We start from the raw sequence: 23,319 nt of genomic DNA on the forward strand, positions 1-23,319 counted from the left end.
CTATTTTTCACTGTCATAAAAATAAAAAATAAAAAATAAAAAAAAAGAAAGAGAAAAAAGAGCACCACTCGCAGCCAAAAGCCACAGGCAATGGAAAAAATCCAGCTTTTTGCAAAGCTGGCAGCTCACAGGGTTTTGGGGCAAAACCAGCCCACTGGCACCCAAGTGCAAGACGTCAGATCAGGACCAGCTGCTACTTAAAAGAAAACCCAAGGCATTCCCCTAACCCTAAATCCCTAAGGTGGGGAGAAAAGGCTGGGAGGCCCCGTTCGGCCACGAGGATCCTCTCCCCAAAGCGAGCAGGGAGCGGGGGCAGCTCTTCCCCTCCTGCCTCTGGGTGCTGGGGGTGGGTGGGGGGGTCTGGTTTGTCACTCACCTTTCATCCCACTCCCTTCCTCCTGGAATGTGTTACGAGCAGAAGGCTGATCTTCTAAATGTTCACTCCCACCACTTCCCGAAGAGGCTACACTGCTTTGTGGAGACAGGGGGGCATGATCGGAAGGGATGCACTGGGGTCCTCTAGCTCGTAAGTCCTCATGAGACATCCATCCATGTCCTAGAGGTTGGTTTGGCACATTCATGGGTGGGGTAAGGGACACAGAGCGTTTCAAAGGGCTGTGGTGTGTCTGGCCTGAGAGAACTGAAAAAAAAAAAAATAAAATCAAAGAGGTTATTCCCCCCTCGCAGCCCGGGATGCAGCAGAGTCCCCCGAAAAAAAAAAAGAAAAAGGAAAAAAAAAAATCAAATGAAATTATAAAATGTGTGGTGGTGGTTGGCCATGGTGCCTGGCTGATGATGGCTTTGCAGCACCCCTGAGCCCTACCCTGAGCTCTCAGCTTTGCCTCCTGGGAAGCAAAAAGGATGGGAGTACCTGTAAGGAGATGGGGTCACACCAGCTACGCTGGGCTGCTCAAGGGAAGGGGTTGTGTGGATTCCAGCTCTAGGGAAAAAACATCAGTTGAGCAGTTCTGGAGTGTAAAAATCCCCAGGATGGGGATGTCCCCACAGAGATCCAGGGGAAGCATCTCTGTCTCTCCCTTTGGGTTAGGACCTGGCTTGTGCCCTGAAGCAGGAGCACTTACACATCTCCCAAAATCGCTGCAAGGGTACTTCTCATCCACAGCAATGTCTCAGCCTTGTTGAGTCCTAAGGACCATAGGATGGTTTGCGTTGGAAAGGACCTTACAGACCTCATTCTAACTCCCTGCCATGAGCAGGGACACATTCCACCAGACCAGGCTGCTCCAAGCCCTGTCCAACCTGCCCTTAAACACTTCCAAGGGCTATCTCTGTTTCAAGTACTGAAAAAAGTATTAAAAGACTGTTCTGTTTGCTTAACAAAATTCAAATTCCATCACTGAGAGTCACTAACCTACTGGTCTAAACATAAACAAAGTGTATGTAATTTAATGTACAGATTTTGGATGCAAACCAGGGAAAATTTCCCTGCTCCAGGAATACCTGAGGGCAGAGGGATTAGAATGACCTTCCAGCCTACAAGAAACAGAAGCAAAAACTTTTCAATTTTTCTTTCCAAACCAAATTTTTAAACTGTACAAAACCTGGGGAAATTCATTGTTCTCATGGCTTTTCCATCTAAAGCACCAAAGCCCTAAAGCTCCTTAATCCCCTTTTTGCATTTACAAGCAGTTCACCAAAACCACTCAGACTCCTCTCCATGTTATTATTTAATATAAATGAGTCTTGGTGGAAAACCCCCAGCCAGGTGCACCATGCTGCAAAGGTTAAGCCAGGCTTAATTCCCAGCTCAGGCCTGGGGGAAAAACCACCATCAAAGCCATTTTGCTGACCAGGAGATGCATGAAAATGAGGCACTAGTGGGGTTACAAAAGGAGGGGAGAGAGAAACACCAGAGCACATTTGCATTTATTAACCACCTTCAATAAGCAGCTGGTACCACAGGCAGCTGCTGGATGAGGCCAAAAAACCTGTGGATTTCTGTAATGTTTAAATAATTCCTACTTCTGAAAGGGTTTTCTTGTGCCAACACGTAACAGTGACACCACGCTCTGCAGGGAAGTATTGGGGTGGCTTGTGGGGAAGAATTTATTCCCTTCCCTTTTAAAAACTATACAAACATCTTCCAGAAGTCTCTTGGCAGAAAAGGATGTCAATGAGATCCTGAGATTGCTTCCAGAGCAGCGTTATGCTTCCTAAAGCTCTGCTGTGATGCACCCCAATGGGGAAATAGATGGATTTCAGAAGGTCTTGGGCAAGTTTTTTCAGCTCTTGGCTTTGCAATTGTACCCCCAAAACAGCATCTGTAGATGTCACATCACCCTCTCAGGAGAAAAATATAGTTAGGATTTAAACCCCCCAAATAGAGGGGAAAAAATGGATAAATTGGTTAAAATGCATCAGCAGGGCTGAGCATTGGCTCCACATCACCCAGAGCCCTTGTGTGCCTGCTGCCCCCAGCCATGGTCACTCTGCCATGGGGAGAGAATTCACCCTGAGTCTGTTGTAGGAAAAACTCTGGTTTGGGAAATATTTGTGCCCCTCAGATGAAGGAGAGATGCAGAGAAGGGGCAAGGAGGACTGAGGTTCATTGTCCCCTTTCAGGAGGCCAAGGGCTGCTCTGCTAATCCAGCTCCTACAGGGTGTGTGCAGACACTGGTACCCAGCAGTGCTTACACCACCCTGCACACAAGAGGGTATTTTAGGCATTAATCCAGTCCAGATTCCTTCACGAGCAGCAATACCCTGCAAACTGCTGCTCTTCCATCTTAATTTCATGTCCCCTAATTAGAAGCTGGTGTCGGCTGAAGGAGAAATAATGAACTCCAAAGGATGGCCAGGGACAATTAGAAACCATCCAGTGCACCAGACAAAAATCAGTTCCTCTTCTTGCCCTGACATAATGCAATGCTGGATCCAAGAGAACACCTTCTACCAAGCCAAATTTTTACTGAAGTGTGAGTCAGTTCCCACATCACCTGAGATGCAGCAGGGAAAATCCCTCTGCAAAGGATGCTGCCAGTCCCCAGCTCTCTGAAAACACCTGGGGACCAAACTGAGGTGATTTAAGGGCTCTTAACACTGGCCTAACTTTAGGGTCTGCTTTTTATTGGTGATAATGTGGTTTCTTGCAACCCCCCTCAGCCATTTCCATCAGCCCTAAAAATGCTGAGAATCCCGGGATGGCACCCCTCTTTTACTCTGTAATCCCCAGGGGATTAACAAATGCCCATATTTATTATATCTATTAATAATTTATTAATAATATTTATTAATAATTTTATTAATAATATTTATTAAGGTTGCTGCTTGTGGTCACGCCCTCAATTTCTTGAAATAAGAGGATGTAGCTAATTATTTCCAAAGCATCAGTTTATTGTAGGTCCTGACCTGCATTTGACCATTCTGTGTGCTTTTTGGATGGTCCAAGGTGAATCCAGGGCTGCTCCTGGCTAAAATAAATGGTCCACGTGGGCTTTAATTTCAGCAGAAGAAAAGCAAGTGTGAGTTTATCACCTTACACTCATGCCTCCTCTTCTTTTACTACAAAAATATCAAGCTTAAATTTAAAAAGGAAATCTAAAATGTTATTCTGGGCCAAGATAAGCTCCCAGGAGGTGGGTGGGCACGGCTGCCTCTCTGAGTGCTGTGAGCTGGGCAAACAAAGAGGGGAAATCACCACTCCAAAGGGCATCCCACGCTGGCACAAGGATCCCCTACAGCCTTTAAGCATGCCCCACTTCTGGCTCAGAAGTGTTTTCCTGCCCTTTGGGTGCTGCAAGACTCTACACAGGCACTGCCTGGTCCAGCTCCCTCCAAGCTGGTGTGCAGTGGGACAGGGGCTGGAGCAGATCATGGTTTTCCCTGGAATCAGTGGGCTGGTGCTGCCTCTTTGCTCTGAGCAGCCAGGGTTGTGCTCAGCCCAAACCAGACCAGGTTTCCTTGCAAGAAACCTCTCCATGATTTCCAGACTGGGATCAAGCTCAGGGTAACATTCCCAGGTTAAAAAAAAAAAAAAAAAACAAAAGAAAAGCAGAGGATGGAGAAGGAGTGATGGCAACAAAGCTCCCCATGACTGCAGGCAGCTGCTGACCACGCTGGGAGCATCCCTGTGGCACCACCCCCTCCCCAGGCAAATCTGGATTTATCTCAGACCAAACCCTGGCTGGGCTGGCAGGCACCACAACACACTTATAGAAACTCTGAGGCTGCAAGTGCTCTCACCCCATGAAGCCTTGGCTTTGGGATTTTTTCCCTCCCCCCTCTTTTCCCTTTTGAAGTGGTGCTGCCTATTTTGGGAGGCAAGGGCTGATTTCAAGAGGGTTTTTGTTCACTGAGGACCATGTGGAACAGCGTCAGACATTTGTGTTGTGGTTTCTCAGGGTTTTAGGCCAATTTGTTTTCATCCTGAGAAGGGAAAAGCCACCCATTCCTGTGATTAGAGCTGAGAAATTGGGCTCTGCAAGCAGACCTTCCTCCACACAGTGTGGGACAGCTGACAAGGTGCTCACTCTCCCTCTCCCTTGGTGAAACCTGGCTTAGACTGCTGCAAAAGTCCGTGATAGGACACACATGTGAGAGCCTCCAGTGAGAACCAAACCCACCACTGGGAGGATTCAGAATGTCTCCAGCCCTCATCAAGCCCTTGATACCCAAAGGACCAGCAGTGGGTCCATAAATCAGGTTACAATTCCAAATAACATCTTCCCCATGCTTGCAGAAAGGAAAAAGCACTGCAAGGTGCATACTGAACTCTTTGGGACCTTCTTTTGTTTTTTTTTAGTTTAAAAATGGCACTTCTTGGCTGCAAAGCTGTTTATGGTGAGTCCCCAGGCAGCATCTGGTCACACACAGCTCCTTTCCTGGTCTGTTGGTACCTGGAACAGCAGCCTGACCCCAAAAAGTGGGGATGTTTTTAATCCACACAAGGTTTTGTGCAGCCTGGAAGCTCCCCCGTGGAGAGGGAACACTGAGCACCCCCCTCACAAAGCAAACCCCAAGTTCAACCCAGTCCTCCCCTCTGCCTCCTCCTTGCCATCCCAGTCACGACACATCCTCTCCTCCAGGAAGGCTTCCCCGTGCTGGCAGAGCAATGCCCAGGGCTTTTCCAGCTTTTCTTTGCCCAGAACCCTTGGAAAGAGCTGCCAGTGGGTCACACTGCCCAGCTGGCACCCAGCCTCCTTCCTGGGCACCTCATTCACCCTCTCCCCAGGCTGCCCCAGGCAGCTCCAGCACAGCCAGAGCAGAACCTGATGGAACATTTTTTAGCTCAACATCCCCTAACCCTTGGAGCCTCTTTTTGTGCCTTTTTTCCTTTAATCTCCCTGTGTTCTGTGGCTGTGACTTCTACACAAACTGTGTTTATAGGAGCTGGATAATCCATGTGCTGGCCTCTGAACCATGAGCTGATCTAACCCATGAAGGGGTGAAATTCAGGGTCCTAAATCCAAGAAGCCACTGGGGAAAAGGAAAATTGTGGAATTAGGAAATTAGTGGTGTTAACCCCTGCATGAGGATAAAACCCCATCCAAGCAGAGTGCTGCCTCATGCAGGGAAGAAGCACAGCCTGCAGAAAAGATTGTCAAGCAAACCTTTTTAAAGAAATGGTGTTTTTAAACACAGTTTCCTGTTGAAGAAAGTGGACAGAGAAACAATAACCCGTTTGTTGCTGCTCCCTGCGAGCAGCGCATGCGAGGCTCAGCGGGGAAGGAACCCTCACAGGGGCTTTTGAAATTCCCTGCATGGCACAAACACACGTGGAGCTACTGTTTGGCTCCAGCAGGAACTGCTGTGGCTGTTATTTACTCATTTGTGTGGCAGCAGGAGTGGGGCTGCATCTAAAGATGTGTGAATTCAGCCCTGGTGGCTCCGGCAATCCGACGGGATGCGCTTCTGGAAGGAAGCCCAGCTTGTCTCAGCAAGCAGCAGGAGCTCAGGAGATGCTTTCAGGCTCCTTCACAGAATTCTGGGATGGTTTGGGTTGGGAGAGACCTTAAAGAACATCCAGTTCCACCCCTGTCATGGGCAGGGACACCTTCCACTATTCCAGGCTGCTCCAAGCCCCGTCCAACCTGGCCTGGAACATTTCCAGGGATGAGGCAGCTACAGCTTCTCTGTGCAACCTGTGCCAGGGCCTCACCACCCTCACAGCCAAGAATTTCTTCTTTAAATGAAACTAAATCTCCCCTCTCTTAATTTCAAATTAAAATTTATAACTTATTTAAAATAAGTTTTAAAACTTACTATAAATTTAAAACTTTCCCCCTTGTCCTATCACTATCAGCCCATGTAAGAAATCCCTTTCCCTCTTCTTTATGAGCCCCTTCTAAGTTCTGACAGGTCCTTGCTTCCCACTAGAGCATCCAGAATGTGAATATAACCAGGATTTAACTGACAGACAAAAGAATGCATGGAATGGTGGCTCAGGGAGGTGGGAATGGGTGGGGATGGAGGATTAGGGATATGTTGCAAGGAGGTTCTGCCCTAAACCACGAGTCTCTTGGGGTAAACACAATGCCCCAATATCCAGGCCAATAAATCCATTTTTTTCTTCTAAACCTATACACAAAGCACAGAAAATCACTGTTTGTCCCTGGGGAATCCTGGTCCATTAATATCAAATGCTGCTGTGCTGAACCAAGCCTCCCTAATTATCCCAGAAAATAGCTTTTGCTGTGGGCTCCTGGAAGGAATTCCTCCCCTGCTCACGAATGAAGCCAGATAAACAGCACTGGGATGCAGAAACTCTCCTTCCCAATGTCCTTTTCCACCCAAAAGGGATGTCCAAGAACATTTTCATTGCTCAAGCAGCAGCCACTGCCTCCATCCCTGGTCTGAGGAGCATCTCCCTGTTGAGATTTCCAACAGCATCAGCTTCCACCACACTCCAGATGGAGAGACCCCTCCACCACCTACAACCATTGCAGGAGGCCAGCCTGGAGGATGTGCATCCTTTACACAGCAATGTGCAACCTGGGGAAAACTGGGAGTGAGACATGATGGGCCCTAAACCAGTCAAGTGAAAGGGGTGAATGCCAAACCTCTGGAATTGCCCCAAGAAATTGGGATCCAACAATCCCCAGAGTCATTAAAAAGCTGTGGGGTGAGAGCAGGGAGTGTCTTTAGCAGTGACAAAACCCATGAGGACAATGAGTGTCTCACGTGATGTGCATCCCACAGTCATCACCCAGACTGAAACACACCTGCAGCCTTTTCCATCCTTGCCAACTCATTCTGGATTTTCTCCTCCCTTATTTCTTTTTAGCCACTTTCACTCATTCAAAAAAAAAAAAAAAAAGCCACCTACTCCCCCTCTCTTTTAGGCACCATGGCACAAATTTTGCAAGACAAATTCCTCAGTGTTTCAACCTTCCTGTGGCCTCCACCTCTTGGGAATTCACACACCCCATCCTGAGCACCTTCCCCTTCCATCTGGGCTGGCCATGCCTTATTCCTTCTCCTATTTCTCTTTCAAAAGCATCAAATCTTACCAGCTCCAGGAGAAAAGAGAAGCCTGCTGGGTCTCTGAGGCCACCAAGGGGCAAACACAGTATCCAGCTGCCACCATGAGAAGATGCAAAAGATGGGACACCCCATGACAGGGGAATGGCTTCCACTGCCAGAGGGCAGGGTCAAATTGAATTTTGGGAAGAAATTCTTCCCTGTGAGGGTGGGCAGGCCCTGGCACAGGGTGCCCAGAGCAGCTGTGGCTGCCCCTGGATCCCTGGAAGTGTCCAAGGCCAGGCTGGACAGGGCTTGGAGCAGCCTGGGACAGTGGAAGGTGTCCCTGCCCATGGCAGAGAGTGGAACTGGATGTTCTTTAAGGTCCCTTCCAACACAAATCAGTCTGGGATTCTAAAATTCTCTGACTCCCAAATCCTGAGCCCTGCAATGCTCCCCAACAATCCCCAGCAGCAACAGGACAACCAGGGCTGGTATCACAAACCAAGTATTAATTCTTTCCCATTACTGCTCCAAATTAGCTCAGCTCAGCTTTCCACCTCCTCTACATACCCACAGCAGATGCATCCTAAAAATCTGCCTTCATCATCCTCCAAAACATTCCTGATTGCTCAGATATTGCCTCTCACTGGAGTTATGGCACAGATCCCTGCGCCAGCTAACACGAGACCGCATTGCTCAGCAAACAGGGGGGACCATGGTTACAAGAAAACATCAAATCAGAACAACCAGCCTGAAATAAAATTGCATAACGGATGGGAACAGCAAAACTTGAGGGGAAAATAAAACAAAATTTAAAAAAAAACCAAAAAAACAGCTTCAAGGCTGCCAAAACTGAGCCATTGATTACAGAGCATTTGATCCATTTGCATGCAGAGAGCTTTGCTTTGGAGCTGAGATGGAAACAGTCTTAATATAGCTGGAGAGAAAATATCCTCCTTGCACTCTCCTAACTGCACTTTGATAGGAAGCAGCCACAGAGCAGATGGTGCCTATATATAATCACCAGACCTATTATCCCAGCCTCTTTTAGTAATTTGAAGGATGTGATAACCACAAGGAGAGCAGCAAATATTCCCCCACTCCTCCCTCTCTCCCTTCCCCTGCTAATTAAAATATCAAAAAAAAAAAAAAAGAAAAAAGAAAAAAAAAAAGAAAAAAAAGGGGAGGAAGCTATAATTATGGTAACGAATAAAAGAATTTCCAAATGAAGTAAATAACTATTTTGTGCACTGCTCCTTTAAACCAGAAGTCAAAAGTTAATTAAATAGCAGCGTGTTACTGAGTCAGGAGAACACAGCAAGTCCCAGTGCAGTGGGGAAGGAGACTGGAGACACTCCAGATGATCCAAACCACAGCACTTCCATCCCTCCTCTGTGCCCTCCTGCCACTTGTCTGCAGATGCTGTGTGATGGTGGGGGGAAGGAGAGCTCATCTCTTTCCATCCTTCTGCTTGCCAAAGCCTGGGCCTGCACAGATTCAAAGGATGAGCAGCAGGAAGGGGAATCTCTCCAGGGGTTTCTTGCTGCATGAAGATGCTCAGGAAAACATCAGAAATGTGATTTTAGTGATGCTTTGAGAGAAAGCTGGGGAATGGTGGTGTTGGGATGAGGTCACGGAGAAGCAAGAAAGGTTTGGGGAGGGAATTACTTACAAGGCCCTTAACAGACGTGAGTTAACAGTGGAGGTGCTGAGGAACATCCCTGGCTCCCAGACAGGGCCCTCAGTCCCCTGCTGATGGCTCCAGGGGTGACACAAAGTGCAGAGAGGAACCCACAGGTGCTCATGGGGTGATGGCAAAAGCAAAGCTTCCCTTGGGAGAGCACCAAGCTCCCATGCACTGAGAGCTTGCTGTGCTCTGTGCCTGCATCCAAGAGGCACCAGGACAGCTGGAAAAATCCACCCAGCTCTAGGAGGGTCCATCCATCACCCAAACCTGAGAGAGGACACTGCCCAGGGGTCTGAGAGAATTACTGGGGCTGTCTGACTGCTCCACAGCCCAGAGAGCATCAATCTGCTGCCCTGGCAGCTTCTGCACCACTTCCAGGTCAGAAGCAGCATTGATTGGTGACAGGAATCCCAGGGACTGTAGGACACACACAAAACCATTGCTGCTACTTCCTAACATCCACCCTGAGACATCCAGACTGCTGTAAGGAAAGTGGAGGTGGCATCAGAGCCACAAGATTCAATCTCCCCCCATCCCAATTTGCAGGTCCTACCCTCCTGTCAAGGGACAAGCAACACAACAGCAAACCATGGCAGGCATTCCCTGCCCTGAGCAGTGATTGCTCTGGGATTTCACAAGCTGAGAGGGTGGGAACATCCCTGGGTGCTGCTGGAATAGAGATTCCCAAATGAGGTGGCCCCATTCCAGCCAGGAAGCTGCAGAGCTGCTCTGTGTGTGAATTTGGGAGCAGAGCTCTGAGAGCACAGAGGATGCACAGTTGGAAGGGACCCAAAAGGATCATTGAATCCAGGTCTTGGCCTTGCACAGGACATTCCAAGAATCCCATTCTGTGCCTGAGAGTGTTCAAATACTCCTTGAACTCTGTCAGTCCCATTTTCCTGGGAAGCCTATTCCAGTGCCCAGCCACCCTCTGAGGGAACAACCTTTTCCTCCAACCTAAACCTCCCCTGACACAGCTTCATGCTGTTTCCATGTGTGAGCATAAAGAAGGTCTGGAGGAAGGAACTGTGTGATCTCAGGGGATGCATGTGTGACATGCCCACTTTGGGGGCAGCCACGTGTCTGTGGCTGGCACCCAGTGCTCCCTCTCCTCCTCTCCATCCATGCAGACCAGCCCCGACCTCCTCCATGGCTTACCCAACCCAGGGCTTACCCAAACCCAGGGTTTGCAAGGGTTAAGGCAGCCCAGAGCACAGGGATTGCTGAAGTGCCTGGAAGCACCATTGGGTGTCACAAGGGCTGGTTTAGGAGCACTCACAGGTGTCTGTATCGACCACACATGGTTATGAGCCACCCTTGGCATCATCACCTGGTGCAAGTCACCACTGAGCCCAGCCTCAGGGTCTGCTCTCCTCTTTTGGAGACCGTTCTGCCTTTTGGTGACATCTCTGCCTCCAAGCACCGTGGCTGGTGAGGGGTCAAGCAGAGGCACAGCCACAAGATCTCTCCTGCTGCCCATGTGAAACTCCACTTGCCAGAGCACACCAATGGGCAACGTGCTCCCTTCACTGCCTGCTCACCCTGCCTGGCAAGCAGGGATCCCTCACTTCTCCACACCCTGCTACAGCAGGACCAGCACACCCCAAAAGCTGTAGGCTGCACATATGCCCTGTGCTGTCACTTGTCCCCACACGAGAGCAGAGCAGGCACAGCACTGAGGGCCCTGCTCTGTCTCTGTGCTGTTACCTCAGGAAACATCAGCTCTGCCTTGCTAACCCCATCCCCACAGAGCCACCTGCATCCCCCCAGAGCTATCCACACCCTCCCTGAGCCACCCACATTCCCCCAGAGCCATCCACATCCTGCCAGAGGCACTGGAATCCCCCTTGAGCCACCCACATTCCCCAGGGCCACCTGCATGCCCTGAGAGCCAGCAGTTGATGGTAACAGACTTCTGCCCCATGGCTGCAAGGATGGGCATCCCTATGGGCAAAGCTGCCTGTGATCTGCAAGTTCCAGATGAACAAAACAGGAGAATCCCTCTTCCAGATATCCTGAGCTCAGTTCTTTGGTGGTTGATGGGTTACTCGAAGTCACCCTCCTGTGAAAATTTGTTTTTTGTTCCCTCCCAGTGCAGGTTATGATGTTTGGAAGACAAGAAATGGGCTGATGAGCTTGGGTGTGAGGCTGGGAACCCTGTGGGGATGACTGAAGGTGGGACCTCAGCATCACAAGGAGCTTTGTCACTCAGCCAAAGGCACAGTGAGAAAAGAGATCCTTTGGGAGCAAAGAAGTGAAGGGAATGTGCCACACAGGCTCAAAGAAGGATCCAAATGGGCAGGGGCAGCTAGCCTGAAGTTCAAAAGTTACAACAGGAAGGGACACTGGCTGTAAAACACACTCAGGAGCAGGGGCAGATCCTTCCCAGCACTGCTGACATCTCAAAAGGACACTGCTCTGGTTCCCCACCACCACTCCCATCTCCAGGGCTTGGTGGCCTCCAGGGTAAGGTGGGTGACCACCCATGTCACTGACTGAGTGATGCTCTGCAGAGCTGTGGGCTGTGTCTGCCAGGGACAAAGAGCTTTGAATTTATAGAGGGGACAGAAAATCTGTATCTGCTGTTCAGTGCTGTCCATCTTCTACAGATGGACTCAAGGATCTTAAAGGTCTTTCCCAATCTAAGTGATTCTATGCTGTTCTCACTCACCATCCTGTCTGCTGCTGTATTGATGTACATGGATTTCAGCAAATAACTCTGCTCACACCTGCTCTCCTCATACAACAATTCTGATTTCAAGCTACAGGATTAGCAAGATTTTGTAGCACCGGGAACCTGACAAAGTGTGAGACTTGTGGAAGTGCTCTCTGCCCGTTGTGTGTGGCACTAGAGGGCATGAGCAAGACAACAAATGCCCTTGTCTGCCACCACTGAGAAGCTCAAGTGTAGTAAAGGCCAACGAGCTTTTCTCAGCCTATCAGCAAAAGAGAAGACAAGCAGACATGAGAGGTGTCCCCAGCTGGCAGGATGAGTGCCAGGGTGCCAAGTCTCAGCAAGGCCAACTGAGCAACAATTTTCTGAAGGCAATTCCAAAAGCTAATCCACCCCCAGCAAGAACAGGACATTTGTTTGCTTCACTGCTGTAACCTCACTAAGACGTTTTCATTTTCTCATGACATGTTTTGCTAAGTCTGCATGGGAGGAAATGTGTTCCTCTGTGTGAGGCAAACACAAGGCTGAGGACACACAATTCCCTCCCTTCAGCTGTTGCTGAAATCTACACAGAGGACAACAACTTTGAAGGTGCCTATCAACCCAACACAGATCAGGGTGGTCCTGTGGGTTATAACATGCAGATATCCCATTACCAGCCCAGTTTGGGTACCAGCTATGGCAACAGGGCTGTCTGCAGTGGAAGGCAGAGAGCTGCTGCACAGCAGGTAGGGGAGCAAGAGTCAGGAAACCCACACTCTGTTCATGGCAAGAGCTTTCTTGGTGTGGTTTGTTCCCCCTCAATTCCCTGATGGCTCGGGGAGAGCTCCAGCACGTTCATCTGCCCTCTCACTGGGGATTCCACAACTGCAGCAAATGTTGGCAAAATCCTGCAGGCCATGTCACACACACACACATGTTCTGACACACAGCAGCTGCAGATCTGCCTCCAGGGCAGGACCACAGAAACACTGAATTGTTTGGGTTGGAAAGGACCTTAGAGATCATCCAGTACCATCCCTTGCCATGGGCAGGGGACACCTTCCACTATCCCAGGCTGCTTCAAGTCCTGCCCAATCTGGCCTTGGACACTTCCAGGGGCAGCTACAGCTTCTCTGGCCAACCAGTGCCTTGCCATCCTCACAGGGAAGAATTTCTTCCCAATATCCAGTTTAACCCTGCCCTCTGTCAGTCTGAACCTGGCCTGGGGTGCATGGAAGGAAGAGCTCTGATTTACTTCTCTTCAGCTCTAGGACAATCTGGAGATTTTTCTCTTTCAGGACAAGAAATCTGCACAGGTGAGTATTTCTCCTCCCTTGCTCTGCTTGCTCTCCTTCTCCTTGTGTACAAACACCACCAGTTTTCTGGCAGAGCCTCCCATGGGAAGGGTGCAGCAGGCCTGAGCACCAGCATCTTTCCCATTTCTGCAGGAGAGGAAGGGTGGCTCCAGACTGGCAAGAGCTTTGCTGGCCCCAGGACCTCTCTGCTCCCTCTCAGGGGAAGCCAGGCAGTGCAGTGACACTGGAACACCAAAGAGTGCACCATCCCTCCGGTGTGAATACAGTGCCAAGGATTCCTGCTCTCTGGGATATTCCCTGGCAAGGCCTCTGACTGTATCTGTGCCTCATTGACCTGTGACTTTATGGTCCAGATGAGACCGGTGTATCTGCAATCCTCCTCCTCAGCACAGCTAATGACAGACCCTCCTTTGCACAGATTTCCATCCAAGAGGGTGGAAAACACAGGGCTGAGCTGTGCTTCCATCTGACAGCAAATCCAGCTGTGCCATCAGTGCTGGGGTGGAGCCACTTCCAGGGGCAGGGAAGGGGCTGGAGCCCCACACAAGAAGCTCTTGGCAGCTTTGCAAACCAGCTGCTTTCCTCTGTCCTTTCAGAGTTTCCAGGCCGTGTCTCCATCACAAAGACGTTGTGCAAGCCCAACATTTTGCAACTGCTGCCTGACCTGGCCACAGAGGCAGGACTCCAGGCTTCACCCCATCCCCACGGGGAGCAGCTCCAGCTCCAGCTCCAGCCTCCTCCCTGCCTGTGCTCCCGAGCCCATGCCAGGGCTGTCTGTACTCCTGGAGTGCTAAAGCTTGGTTTAAAGCTGCATCTCAAGCTTTGCAGGAATTGCTGATGCAGTGGGTGGGAAGGAGCACATGAACATCACAGAATCCCAGAATGGTTTGGGATGGAAGGGACCTTAAAGCCCATCTGGTTCCACTCCCCTGCCATGGACCAGACACCTTCCATTAGACCAGACTGAAGACTCATCCAGCCTGGCCTTGAACACTTCCAAGGATGAGGCAGCCACAGCTTCTCTGGGCCAACTTCCATTGTCTGGGGTGAGTCCTGATCACTCCGGACCCAAATTCATCACTTAGAACACTGGCCCCACTCCTGGAGCAGCATTCCTGTGGTAAATCCAGAGTGACTCCTTCAGAACATTCCAGACTTGCCTCCTGAAACATCTCCTTAAGCCTTGACTAACCTCTGCTAACCCCAGTTATGGGAGAGCTGGAGATGAACCACTCCTCAACCAAATCTCAAAACTGGAGTCTAGATCGAGTCAAAGTCAAGGACAGCACAAAGCAAAACATCACATGAGCTCCAGCCACCCATATTTCAGCCCTGTGCCATGACAACATTAAATCTCACTGTGCCACAGCACCAGAAGAACATAGCTCAGGCAACATCACCACATCACTGCTCTGGGAAAGACTTTGCCCCGTTTTGGTGTCAGGAACAGGCAGTGGCATTGCAGGGATGGGTCAGGGAAGGTTGAGCCCTGCAGGGTGTTGCTGGATTAAAGCCTCTGCACAGATAAACACCTCTGAGTAAGAGGGAGAACTTAAAACTAATAACAACACTAAAACCTAAACAAACACTAAGGAGTTGAGGGCTTTGCTTTGGAATAAAAGATTAATAAACATATCGATTGAGTCAAGGGGCTGGGACAAAGGCTGACAGCCGTGTTTATTTTTTAGCATCTATCTGTGGACTTACCAGGCTTTTGCCCAAGCCAAATATTGTGTTAAGGAAGTTTATGAACTGACACATGAAGTGTGGTTGGGTCACCTCCAGCTCAGCCCACGGCTGTCTGAGCATGGTGCCACCAAAATACATCTGCAGGAGTTACAACAGCCTAACCCGTGGGCCTGCACTATCGCTAGCAGAGGATGATGCAGCCAAGCAAGTGGCAGAGATTGAGGAGGAATTCAAGCAGAGGACTGGGTAAAGTGTAGGGCTGTTGGCAGACCCACAGGTGTTCCTGCCCCAGCTGCTGCTGAACACACTGAATTCTGAGAGAATTTAGGAGAAACCACAGCACTGCAGCAGCTCAGGCACTGCAGCAGTTCAGCTGTTGCCTCAGTTTTGGAATCTTGTGCCAACACCTGGGGACCGCAACGGGCAAGGGGTGGGTCAATGCTTCTGCTCAGAGCTAAATATGAGCACAGAAAGGCTCAAAAATCCACCAAGGGGTTTGTGGAAAGAGTCCTTCAAGACCTAACACTTGCAAGAGCTCCAGCCACTGTCAGTGATCAACCTGCTGCACCCACCACACCTCCCTGCTCCCAGATCCTGACATGAGGAGCCAGACCCCTTCCATGGTGTGCAAAGCCTCTGAACCACCAGGCATGCAAAAACCACATGGAAACCCCCCCAAAAAAACCCTTGGAGAGCTTTAACAAACCAACTGCAAGTAGATTCATGGGGTTTTTCTCACCCTGCCTCCTTGTTAGACCTTCCCATGCAGCTCAGTCACCCTGGAACAGCTTCACAGCACAGGGTCTGGCTCTCAGAGAATTGCACATCACACAACCCCACAGCAGCAGGAGCTGGGGGCTTCACAGACAGGGGGCTGGATGGGAATGATGGTTTAGAGCCTGTGGAAAAGCTGAGAGCCTTCTGCTAAATCCCCACCTGCCTGCAAGGATGGACACAGGAGAGGCAGGGACCAGGGTGCTACAGCAATAAACCCAGAGCTGTGTTTTATAGTGCTGCTGATTTGAAACACCACTTAAAAAAAAAAAAAAAAAAGCAATTCTTACAGGAGAGAGAAAAGCCCAGAAGCCTTAAATGACCATTTTAAAGCTTTTAGCTATTTAATTGTGGCTTTCCACACTCTAATAAAGAAACCAAGGCTGCTGCCACAAGAAGCCTCTCCTCCCCAAAGTGCTCTCGGCATCCCTGATTTCTAGGAGATGCTGATAAAGCATCTTGGAGAGATTTCTGAGTATCCCAGAGCGAAGGAGGACATGCAGCCCTGCAGGTGACATGGTGGCAGTCACCCAAAGGCGTGACAGCGTGAGTGGGTGGGCAGGGGAGCTTCTGAACCCCACTGAAAATCATCTTTTCAGTGTTGCATTCCTGCTGTCCCAAAGAAGGCTCACAGGAATCAATGGCTGCTTTGAACACCAGTTGTAGCTGCACTACAGCTTCACACAAAACCCAGTGCTGGACAGATCTCCAGTCATGGAGCTCTCCATGTGTCCAAGCCTTGGCTTGGGCTCTGCACCATCCATCAAAGCCTGGCAAGGTCTCCATGGGAGAAGAACCACCCAGCTCTCCTGGAAAACACTGAGGACTGTCCATTAAACTCCTCTGTCACCACCAGCCTCACACCTCTGCCCTGCAAATACAAGGGAACCTTTTCAGATACCCTGAAACTGGTGGATTCCAGCTCTGCTTCCAAAACTTTTGCCTGCACTCATGGTGCCAATCCCATTTCTTCTCAGTAAGTCCTCAGCACGCTTTTGGACTTGCCTCAAGGCCTCCAGCTCACTTTTGGACATGAAGCATCAGTTTCCTGCTTGCTTTAGGCACTCTTGAAACATGAACTGTAAATCTACACAAAGCTGCATGAAACACAAGGGGTTCCCTTCAGTAAGGCCCATTTTTCTACTCTAACTTTTTCTTACTCTTTGCTGTTTTCCCTCCTCTCCAGCTCCCAGGTGCCACAGACACATTTTATGAAAAATCCTTTCCTTAGGATTTTTTTTTCCTCCTCCCTGAGAAGCTGAGAGGCCTCAGGGACAAAATGTAACCAATGGTTATCTGCTGCTGGGAATGCAACAGGGGTCTGTGATTGGTCTCATGTGGTTGTTTCTAATTAATGGCCAATCACAGTCAGCTGGCTCTGACTCTCTGTCCGAGACACAAGCTTTTGTTATCATTCTTTCTTTTTCTACTCTTAGCCAGCCTTCTGATGAAATCCTTTCTTCTACTCTTTTAGTATAGTTTTAGTATAATATATATAATAAAATAATAAATCAAGCCTTCTGAAACATGGAGTCAGATCCTCATCTCTTCCCTCATCCCAAGACCCCTGTGAACACCATCACACCCAGGTCTTTAAAACCCCATAATGCTGGAAGAAAAAAAACCCAACAAGGCAAGCAGGAAATAAAAAAAACGCAGGTGAGGAAAGGAAAAATAAAGAAAAAAAAAAGAGTTTTCTATGGCCCAGATGAGTTCAGCCCCTGTGCTAACCAGGCCAAAGCAGCAATTCCTAGTGGGATGGTGGGGGGGGACTGTCCCCAGATCCTCCCGTGAGTACTCACTGGTGCTTGTGCTAGTGCCGATGGTGTTGATGGTGGTGGGGACGGAGGAGGAGGAGTAGAGGGGCAGGTGGCCGTTCTCACAGGCCAGGTTTTTGTCCTGCCAGCTGGAGGCGCTGACGCTGATGCCGGAGTCCCTGGAGTTCTGCCAGCCGTTGTTGAGTTTGTCGTCGGAGTTCTGTCTTTGGTGATAGTAGTGAGCCTGCCCGTAGTCCAGCGAGTCCGAGCGGCCCCGGCCCTGCCCGCCAAAGCCCCCCGACGACGACGACGACAACGACGATGACGTGCGGTCCTCCAGGTGGTTGAGCCACATGGCCAGGGCGCTCCTGTCCTCCAGGGAGGTGGCAGGGTGGATCAAGGCGTAGGACAGCAGCTGCCTGCTCTCCTCGATGTGCTGGTTGTGCTCAATGGAGTGCGCCAGGATTTTGGGCAAGAGTTTCATGTACTCGACTTTCGCCTCGATGTTGCCGGGCTTGAGTAAAGGCAGGTGGGTCAGCAAGAGGGAGATCACTTTGTCCTTGGATTCCTGTTGCCACTGGTTAATGATTCCTGTTGAAGGAATAAGGAGGGGGGGGAAAAAGGGAGATTAATGAGAAATTGATAAACAGAGGTAATAAAGAAATAACCGGGTCCTGACAGGGTAAATGAGACATGCCGAAGGGATTTGCACATGTGTGGTTGTCACAGACATGTTTTATGAAAAATCCTTTCCTTAGGATTTTTTCTCCTGAGAGGCTTCAGGAACAAAATGTAAACAATGATTATCTGCTGCTGTGGAATGCAACAGGTGCATCTTTGATTGGTCCATGTTGATTGTTTCTAATTAATGGCCAATCACGGTCAGCTGGCTTGGACTCTCTGAGAGTCAGGAGCTTTTGTTTTCATTCTTCTTCTTGCTTGCTTCTGATGAAATCCTTTCTTCTATTCTTTTAGTACAGTTTAAATATTATATATATCATAAAATAATAAATTTTATGATATATATAAATATAGAAATCAAGCCTTCTAAACATGGAGTCAACATTCTCATCTCTCCCCTGGTCCTGGGACCCCTGTGAACACCACCATATGTGGCAGCACAACATGATCATCTCCCTGGCAAGGGGGTCACTGTTGTATTGCACTAAATAGTTATCCAGACACGGATTCTTACAGGTCACCACCCTGCAAAACCACTGTCAGGGCAAAGCTTGCCAAACTGGATGCCAAAAGTTACCAAATGCCCCTGAAAATCACTGAAAAAAACAAACTACACCCAACTCTATGTGGGAAATGCATTTATAGCCATTTTCCAACTCTACTGCTGTCGCTCTTATTTTAATCAAAATCATGATTTGGCCCAAATTTTTCATACTGTTGCAGATTACAGAAAATACTACACAAAAGCACTCAGTGGGTAAAGCTAACCTTTCAAAAGAACTTGGCTGAAAAACTGAAAAGGTCAAGATTCAAAGGAGATAACACAGGAGAGAACCCCAGAGGAAACACAATCATCCATCCAGGGTGTTGGTGCATCCACCAGCCCCAAAGGAAAGGAGGGAAGCAGCCCCAGAGCTCCTGTTCCTCTGTTAGATCACAGCAAATAGGAGAGGTTTCAGAAGAAGAGGGGAAGAAAAGAAAAGAAAAGAAAAGAAAAGAAAAGAAAAGAAAAGAAAAGAAAAGAAAAGAAAAGAAAAGAAAAGAAAAGAAAAGAAAAGAAAAACCCAGGGGTTGGATTTAAATACGCAGAAGGAAAAGTCAGGGAATTACAAACTGATCACTTAACTGGAACTCCTGGAAAACTGATGGAACAAATAATGAAACAACCTATTTGTAAGCACTTAGGAGATAACAAGATGATAAGTGACTGCCGACACCCATTTGTCAAGAGCAATTTGATTTCCTTCTGCGACAGAGCAACTGGCCTGTGAATAGCTGGAGGAACAGGCAGTGCTGTATATCTTGATATTCATTAGGTGCTGCTGCACATGGCTCCCTCAGCAGCACAGCAGAGAGAAACTGCTCTAATGTGGGCACACAACTCATCCGAAAAGCACATGGAGGGAGCTGGTGCTGCTGATTCACTGTGAGACTCAGAGGATGTGCTGGGCAAGGAGACCTGTCCTGGGCCTGGCACCACCCAGAATGTCACTGGTGATAAGGGTGATGTGATAAACGTGATCAGCATGCAGGTATTGTGCTAAGAGAAAGGAAAGCACTCCAAGAAACTGGACTAGAGGTCAAACAGTGCTGAGGATTCGAAGGGGTGGCATGAAGCTGGGTCAGGGAAGTTTAGGCTGGAGATCAGGAAAAGGTTCTTAGATTCTTCCCCCAGAGGGTGGTGGGGCACTGAGCAGGCTCCCCAGGGACTGGTGACAGCACCAGCCTGCCAGAGCTCCAGGACAATTTGGACAATGCTCTCAAGCACAGGATGGGATTGGAGTGTCCTGAGCAGGGTCAGGAGCTGGACTCGATGATCCTTGTGGGTCTCCTTCCAGCTCAGGACATTCTATGAGACTTGAAGAGATGTGAAAGAACATCTGCATGAAGCAGGTGCAAACATCTGCATGAAGCAGGTGCAAACATCTGCATGCAGGTGGGAACAAAGGGCTGTGCAGCACGAGGTGGGCAAGGGCCTGGCTTGGGAAGCACCACCTCAGTCAGACACCATTGAGGCACAGAAAATCTGCACCAGCCAGCCTGACCCTGGCTGAGAGGTGAACACTGGCATGGACAAGCTGCTCTCCACCTCTGCTGCTGCCCAGGGAAATGCTGGAGTCACCATCTCTGGAGGGATTTAGCAGCTGTGTCAGTGGTGGCCTTGGCAGTGCTGGGGGAATGGTTGAACGCAGTGATCTTGGAGGGTTTTTCCAACCTAAACAATTCTATGATTCTCTGACTTGAACTGCAGCAAAGATGAATGAGGTTGGACATGATGAAAGTGCCTTCTGTAAGCCCAGGACATTGTGAGATCTCCATCACCAGAGGTTTCTCTGAAGAGCTGATACAAACTCCAAGCACCTACCAAATCTACCCAGACCAGCCAACAGACACTCCCCAGCCCCAGGGCAGTCTCTCCTCCAGTGCTGACCAAATCCCTCTGCAAAGCCTTCAATTCTTCAGCCCTGTCTTAGGCTGTGCTACAGGAGCCACAACTGAGCTGTGTGCTGGAGAATGCTCCTCCCTCCTTGCTTTAAACACACTGCCCAAAGCTTCATCAGGTGAAATGTTGAAAAAATCCCCCGAAATTTTATGTTTTCCCTCCCTGTCTGCTGTCTTCAATCCATTCCACACAAGAAGCTGCTCTAAATCACTGATTATCCCTATAGCCTCTGTGTGGTTCTGAGTAGGGTAACTGAACCCACACCACTGAAATGCAGGTCTGGATCTCCATCTGTAGGATCATTCATCAGGTTTGCTCTTGGGAAGGCACAAGAGCAAATCAATGTCCAGCTCAGGATATTGTGTGACCCAGAAATTGGACTCTACAATCCATGTGGGTCCCCTCCATCTCAGGATATTCCATGATATTCCATGATATTCCATGATTCTATGATTCTGCATGATCCATGCTGCCAGCCAGCAGCTAACCCAACCCTCCCACCATCTCTGACCCAGAAAAGGGCTGTTAGAGCAGCAACTTCTCCCAGTTAGGGCCAAACTCTGTCCCTCAGTTTCCTGACACGACTGTGGCGGTGAGCAGCACTCACCCCTCCACATTCACCCTCCCAGTTCCAAGGCATGCAACTGTTTTAATGGGAAGCCACTAGATGGCTTGCTGGAAACACTGGAGACTCTCCCTGGAACTTTCTGCACTGGTATTTACTTCTCCAGAGCTCCCCCTCCTCCAGAGCCACTTCCTGAGCCAGCACAGCGTGCCCGAGCCATCCTGTGCCGAAAGGAGCAAGGGACACGACGTGGCACAGCTCTGGTGGAGAAGGAACTGCTGCATTGCAGCAGAGGGGACTTGTGGTGCTCTGGGTGTGCTCCTGTGCCTGTGGGAATGCTGTGAGGTTGTTTTGGTGCTAAAAAAATGGGATTTGGGAGAGCAACACTCAGCATAAGTGATGCTGTAAAGGATACACGAGTGTAGTGGGATTCAAGGCTCACCAGTGCATATCCATATTTTCCATATGCAGATGTCCCTGCTCCAGGCAAGGCTTCCTGTTGGGATGAATATGATTTATCTGTCCCCTCTCTCTTAGTCAGCTGCCTGGTGAGTTGAAAACATGTTTTATTTTCTCCCATCCTCCTGCAGAGAGGGATGTCACACCCCGATATTTTATCATCCTTCTCATGGTGGTTCAGCAGCACTTTCAGGCTGGCACAGCCAAACCCCAGCCTGGCACCAGCTGGGATTCTGTAGCAGCTCAGATAAACTGAGAAATCAAAGACCATTAAAAAAAAAGGCCTGCAATGCACTGCTCAAAGAAGTTGGTGCCACTTAAACACAGGAGGAAAATACACATAGAAAAAGCTGAGTCTGGTGTAAACTGGGTGCAGGAGAGGAGGAGGAGGAGGAGGAGGGAGGCAGGTGGCCGTGGCTGGGCTCCTCCTCCTCACATGGGGGAGAGCTGAGCACGAAGGTCCCCACTGGGGAAACACAGGATGGCGCCAGAGCTGCTTCTTGGGAACTTTGCCTTGGACCTCCAAGAGATTCGGGGGTTTAAACCACAGCCCCAAAAAGATGGAGCACTGACACAGAAGCCTGTGGCTGATGAAGGGCTGGGTGCCCCAGCCCAGGCAGGAGCTGGTCTCCTTCTCAGGCAGCAGCAGGATGTGCACAATTAAACAAAAATGGAAAATAATTAGATCTGAAAGAGGTTTGGCTCTCTCTGAGATGGGGCAGAAGGTCAGGCTTAATCCTATCTGCCAGAAAATAGAGGGATCTGGAGAGGGCAGTGCAGGAGGGGGAAGCTGGCGCTGCCTGTGGGCAGGGGGAGAGGGGCTGGCAACGCCCCAGAGCCCCCCTTCAGCCCCTCACCTGCTCCCATGCACTCCTGGCCATCTGGGATATCTCATCCTTTAGTGCCAGAACAAACACTCTGGGGCAGCTTAGACTGGGAATTGTTTGGGATCCCACATGCCAGGGTCCTGACACGATACCTGTGGTGGGTCACAGGCACTAATCTCATGACAGACTCATTCATTCTCCTGGATGCTGCTGCAGGGATGCCTGGTGCTTCCCATCATGAGGATTTCACTGCTCTGTGCAATGTCACTGGCAAATCCGAGCATAGAGAGAGCCCCAAAGTTAGAGCCCCCCCACCTTGCTGCCTAGAAATCCCCCAAAATCCCTGTCCTGCCCACTGCTGCCACTGAACTACCATCTCTTTTTGGAGATGAGGTAAGATAACAACTGACCAGCCCTGCACCGGGAAGGGATGGGAGCTGCTGGTACCCCTGAAGCAGAAAATCCCAGCTTTTATTATGGGACATTTTCTTGGATGAGAAGCTGAATGAAGGTGGGATGTGAAACTACCTTCTACTGAAGGATTACTTAACTGACAGGATTTTGCTGCTAGACAGCCCAGCTGATGCATGTGCAGCATGCCTGAGGATAAATTCAGCTCCAAATATAGCTGGGTCCTGCTTTCAAGACTGCAACCTGTGCTTGTGCTATGAATAGGACCAACACCATCCCCAAAACTGGGGCTTCTGGCTGGAAAACGAGGTGAAATTTGTAAATTTATTAATCCATTAAGGGATTTCTCTGCTTAATCACTGCTGGATCCCTGCAAACTGTTAATTTGTTAATTGCCACCATGTCCAGTGGTGATGGATCCACCCCTAATGCTGCACTGCAGGAGGGACCTTCCTGCCTTTACTCTGAGGGATGAGGGGGTTATTCCAACCACCAGCAAGGCTCATGGTTATGATGTCCTGGGAACAGTCACAGTTTTCCAAATGTAAAGCCAGACCAGATGGACAAAGGCAGGACAGACACAGTCCCTGCAAAAAACAACATGAGTAGCACACTGGTGCCTGCATTTACAA

At 49.4% G+C, this 23,319-nt stretch overlaps 1 protein-coding gene across 5 annotated transcripts in view; it reads right to left on the reverse strand.

The window, feature by feature from the left end:
- Nucleotides 1-23,319, reverse strand: part of SAMD4A (sterile alpha motif domain containing 4A) — a 102,982-nt gene that overhangs the window by 22,048 nt on the left and 57,615 nt on the right. For 3 of the 5 annotated variants that reach the window (XR_010783896.1, XM_066552954.1, XM_066552953.1), the window contains exons 3-4: nucleotides 17,347-17,892; nucleotides 377-640 (exon numbers count right to left, since the gene is read on the reverse strand). Coding sequence is in view for 4 of the 5 variants with exons in the window: in XM_066552954.1 (XP_066409051.1) it covers nucleotides 377-640; nucleotides 17,347-17,892 (810 nt within the window). In the remaining variant the exon portion in view is untranslated. The remainder of the gene's footprint in view (nucleotides 1-376; nucleotides 641-17,346; nucleotides 17,893-23,319) is intronic. The other 2 variants (XM_066552957.1, XM_066552955.1) reach the window with 1 other exon arrangement.

This window comes from Molothrus aeneus, chromosome 6 (assembly GCF_037042795.1).
Source record: "Molothrus aeneus isolate 106 chromosome 6, BPBGC_Maene_1.0, whole genome shotgun sequence".
In the NCBI taxonomy this organism is placed as follows: domain Eukaryota; kingdom Metazoa; phylum Chordata; class Aves; order Passeriformes; family Icteridae; genus Molothrus; species Molothrus aeneus.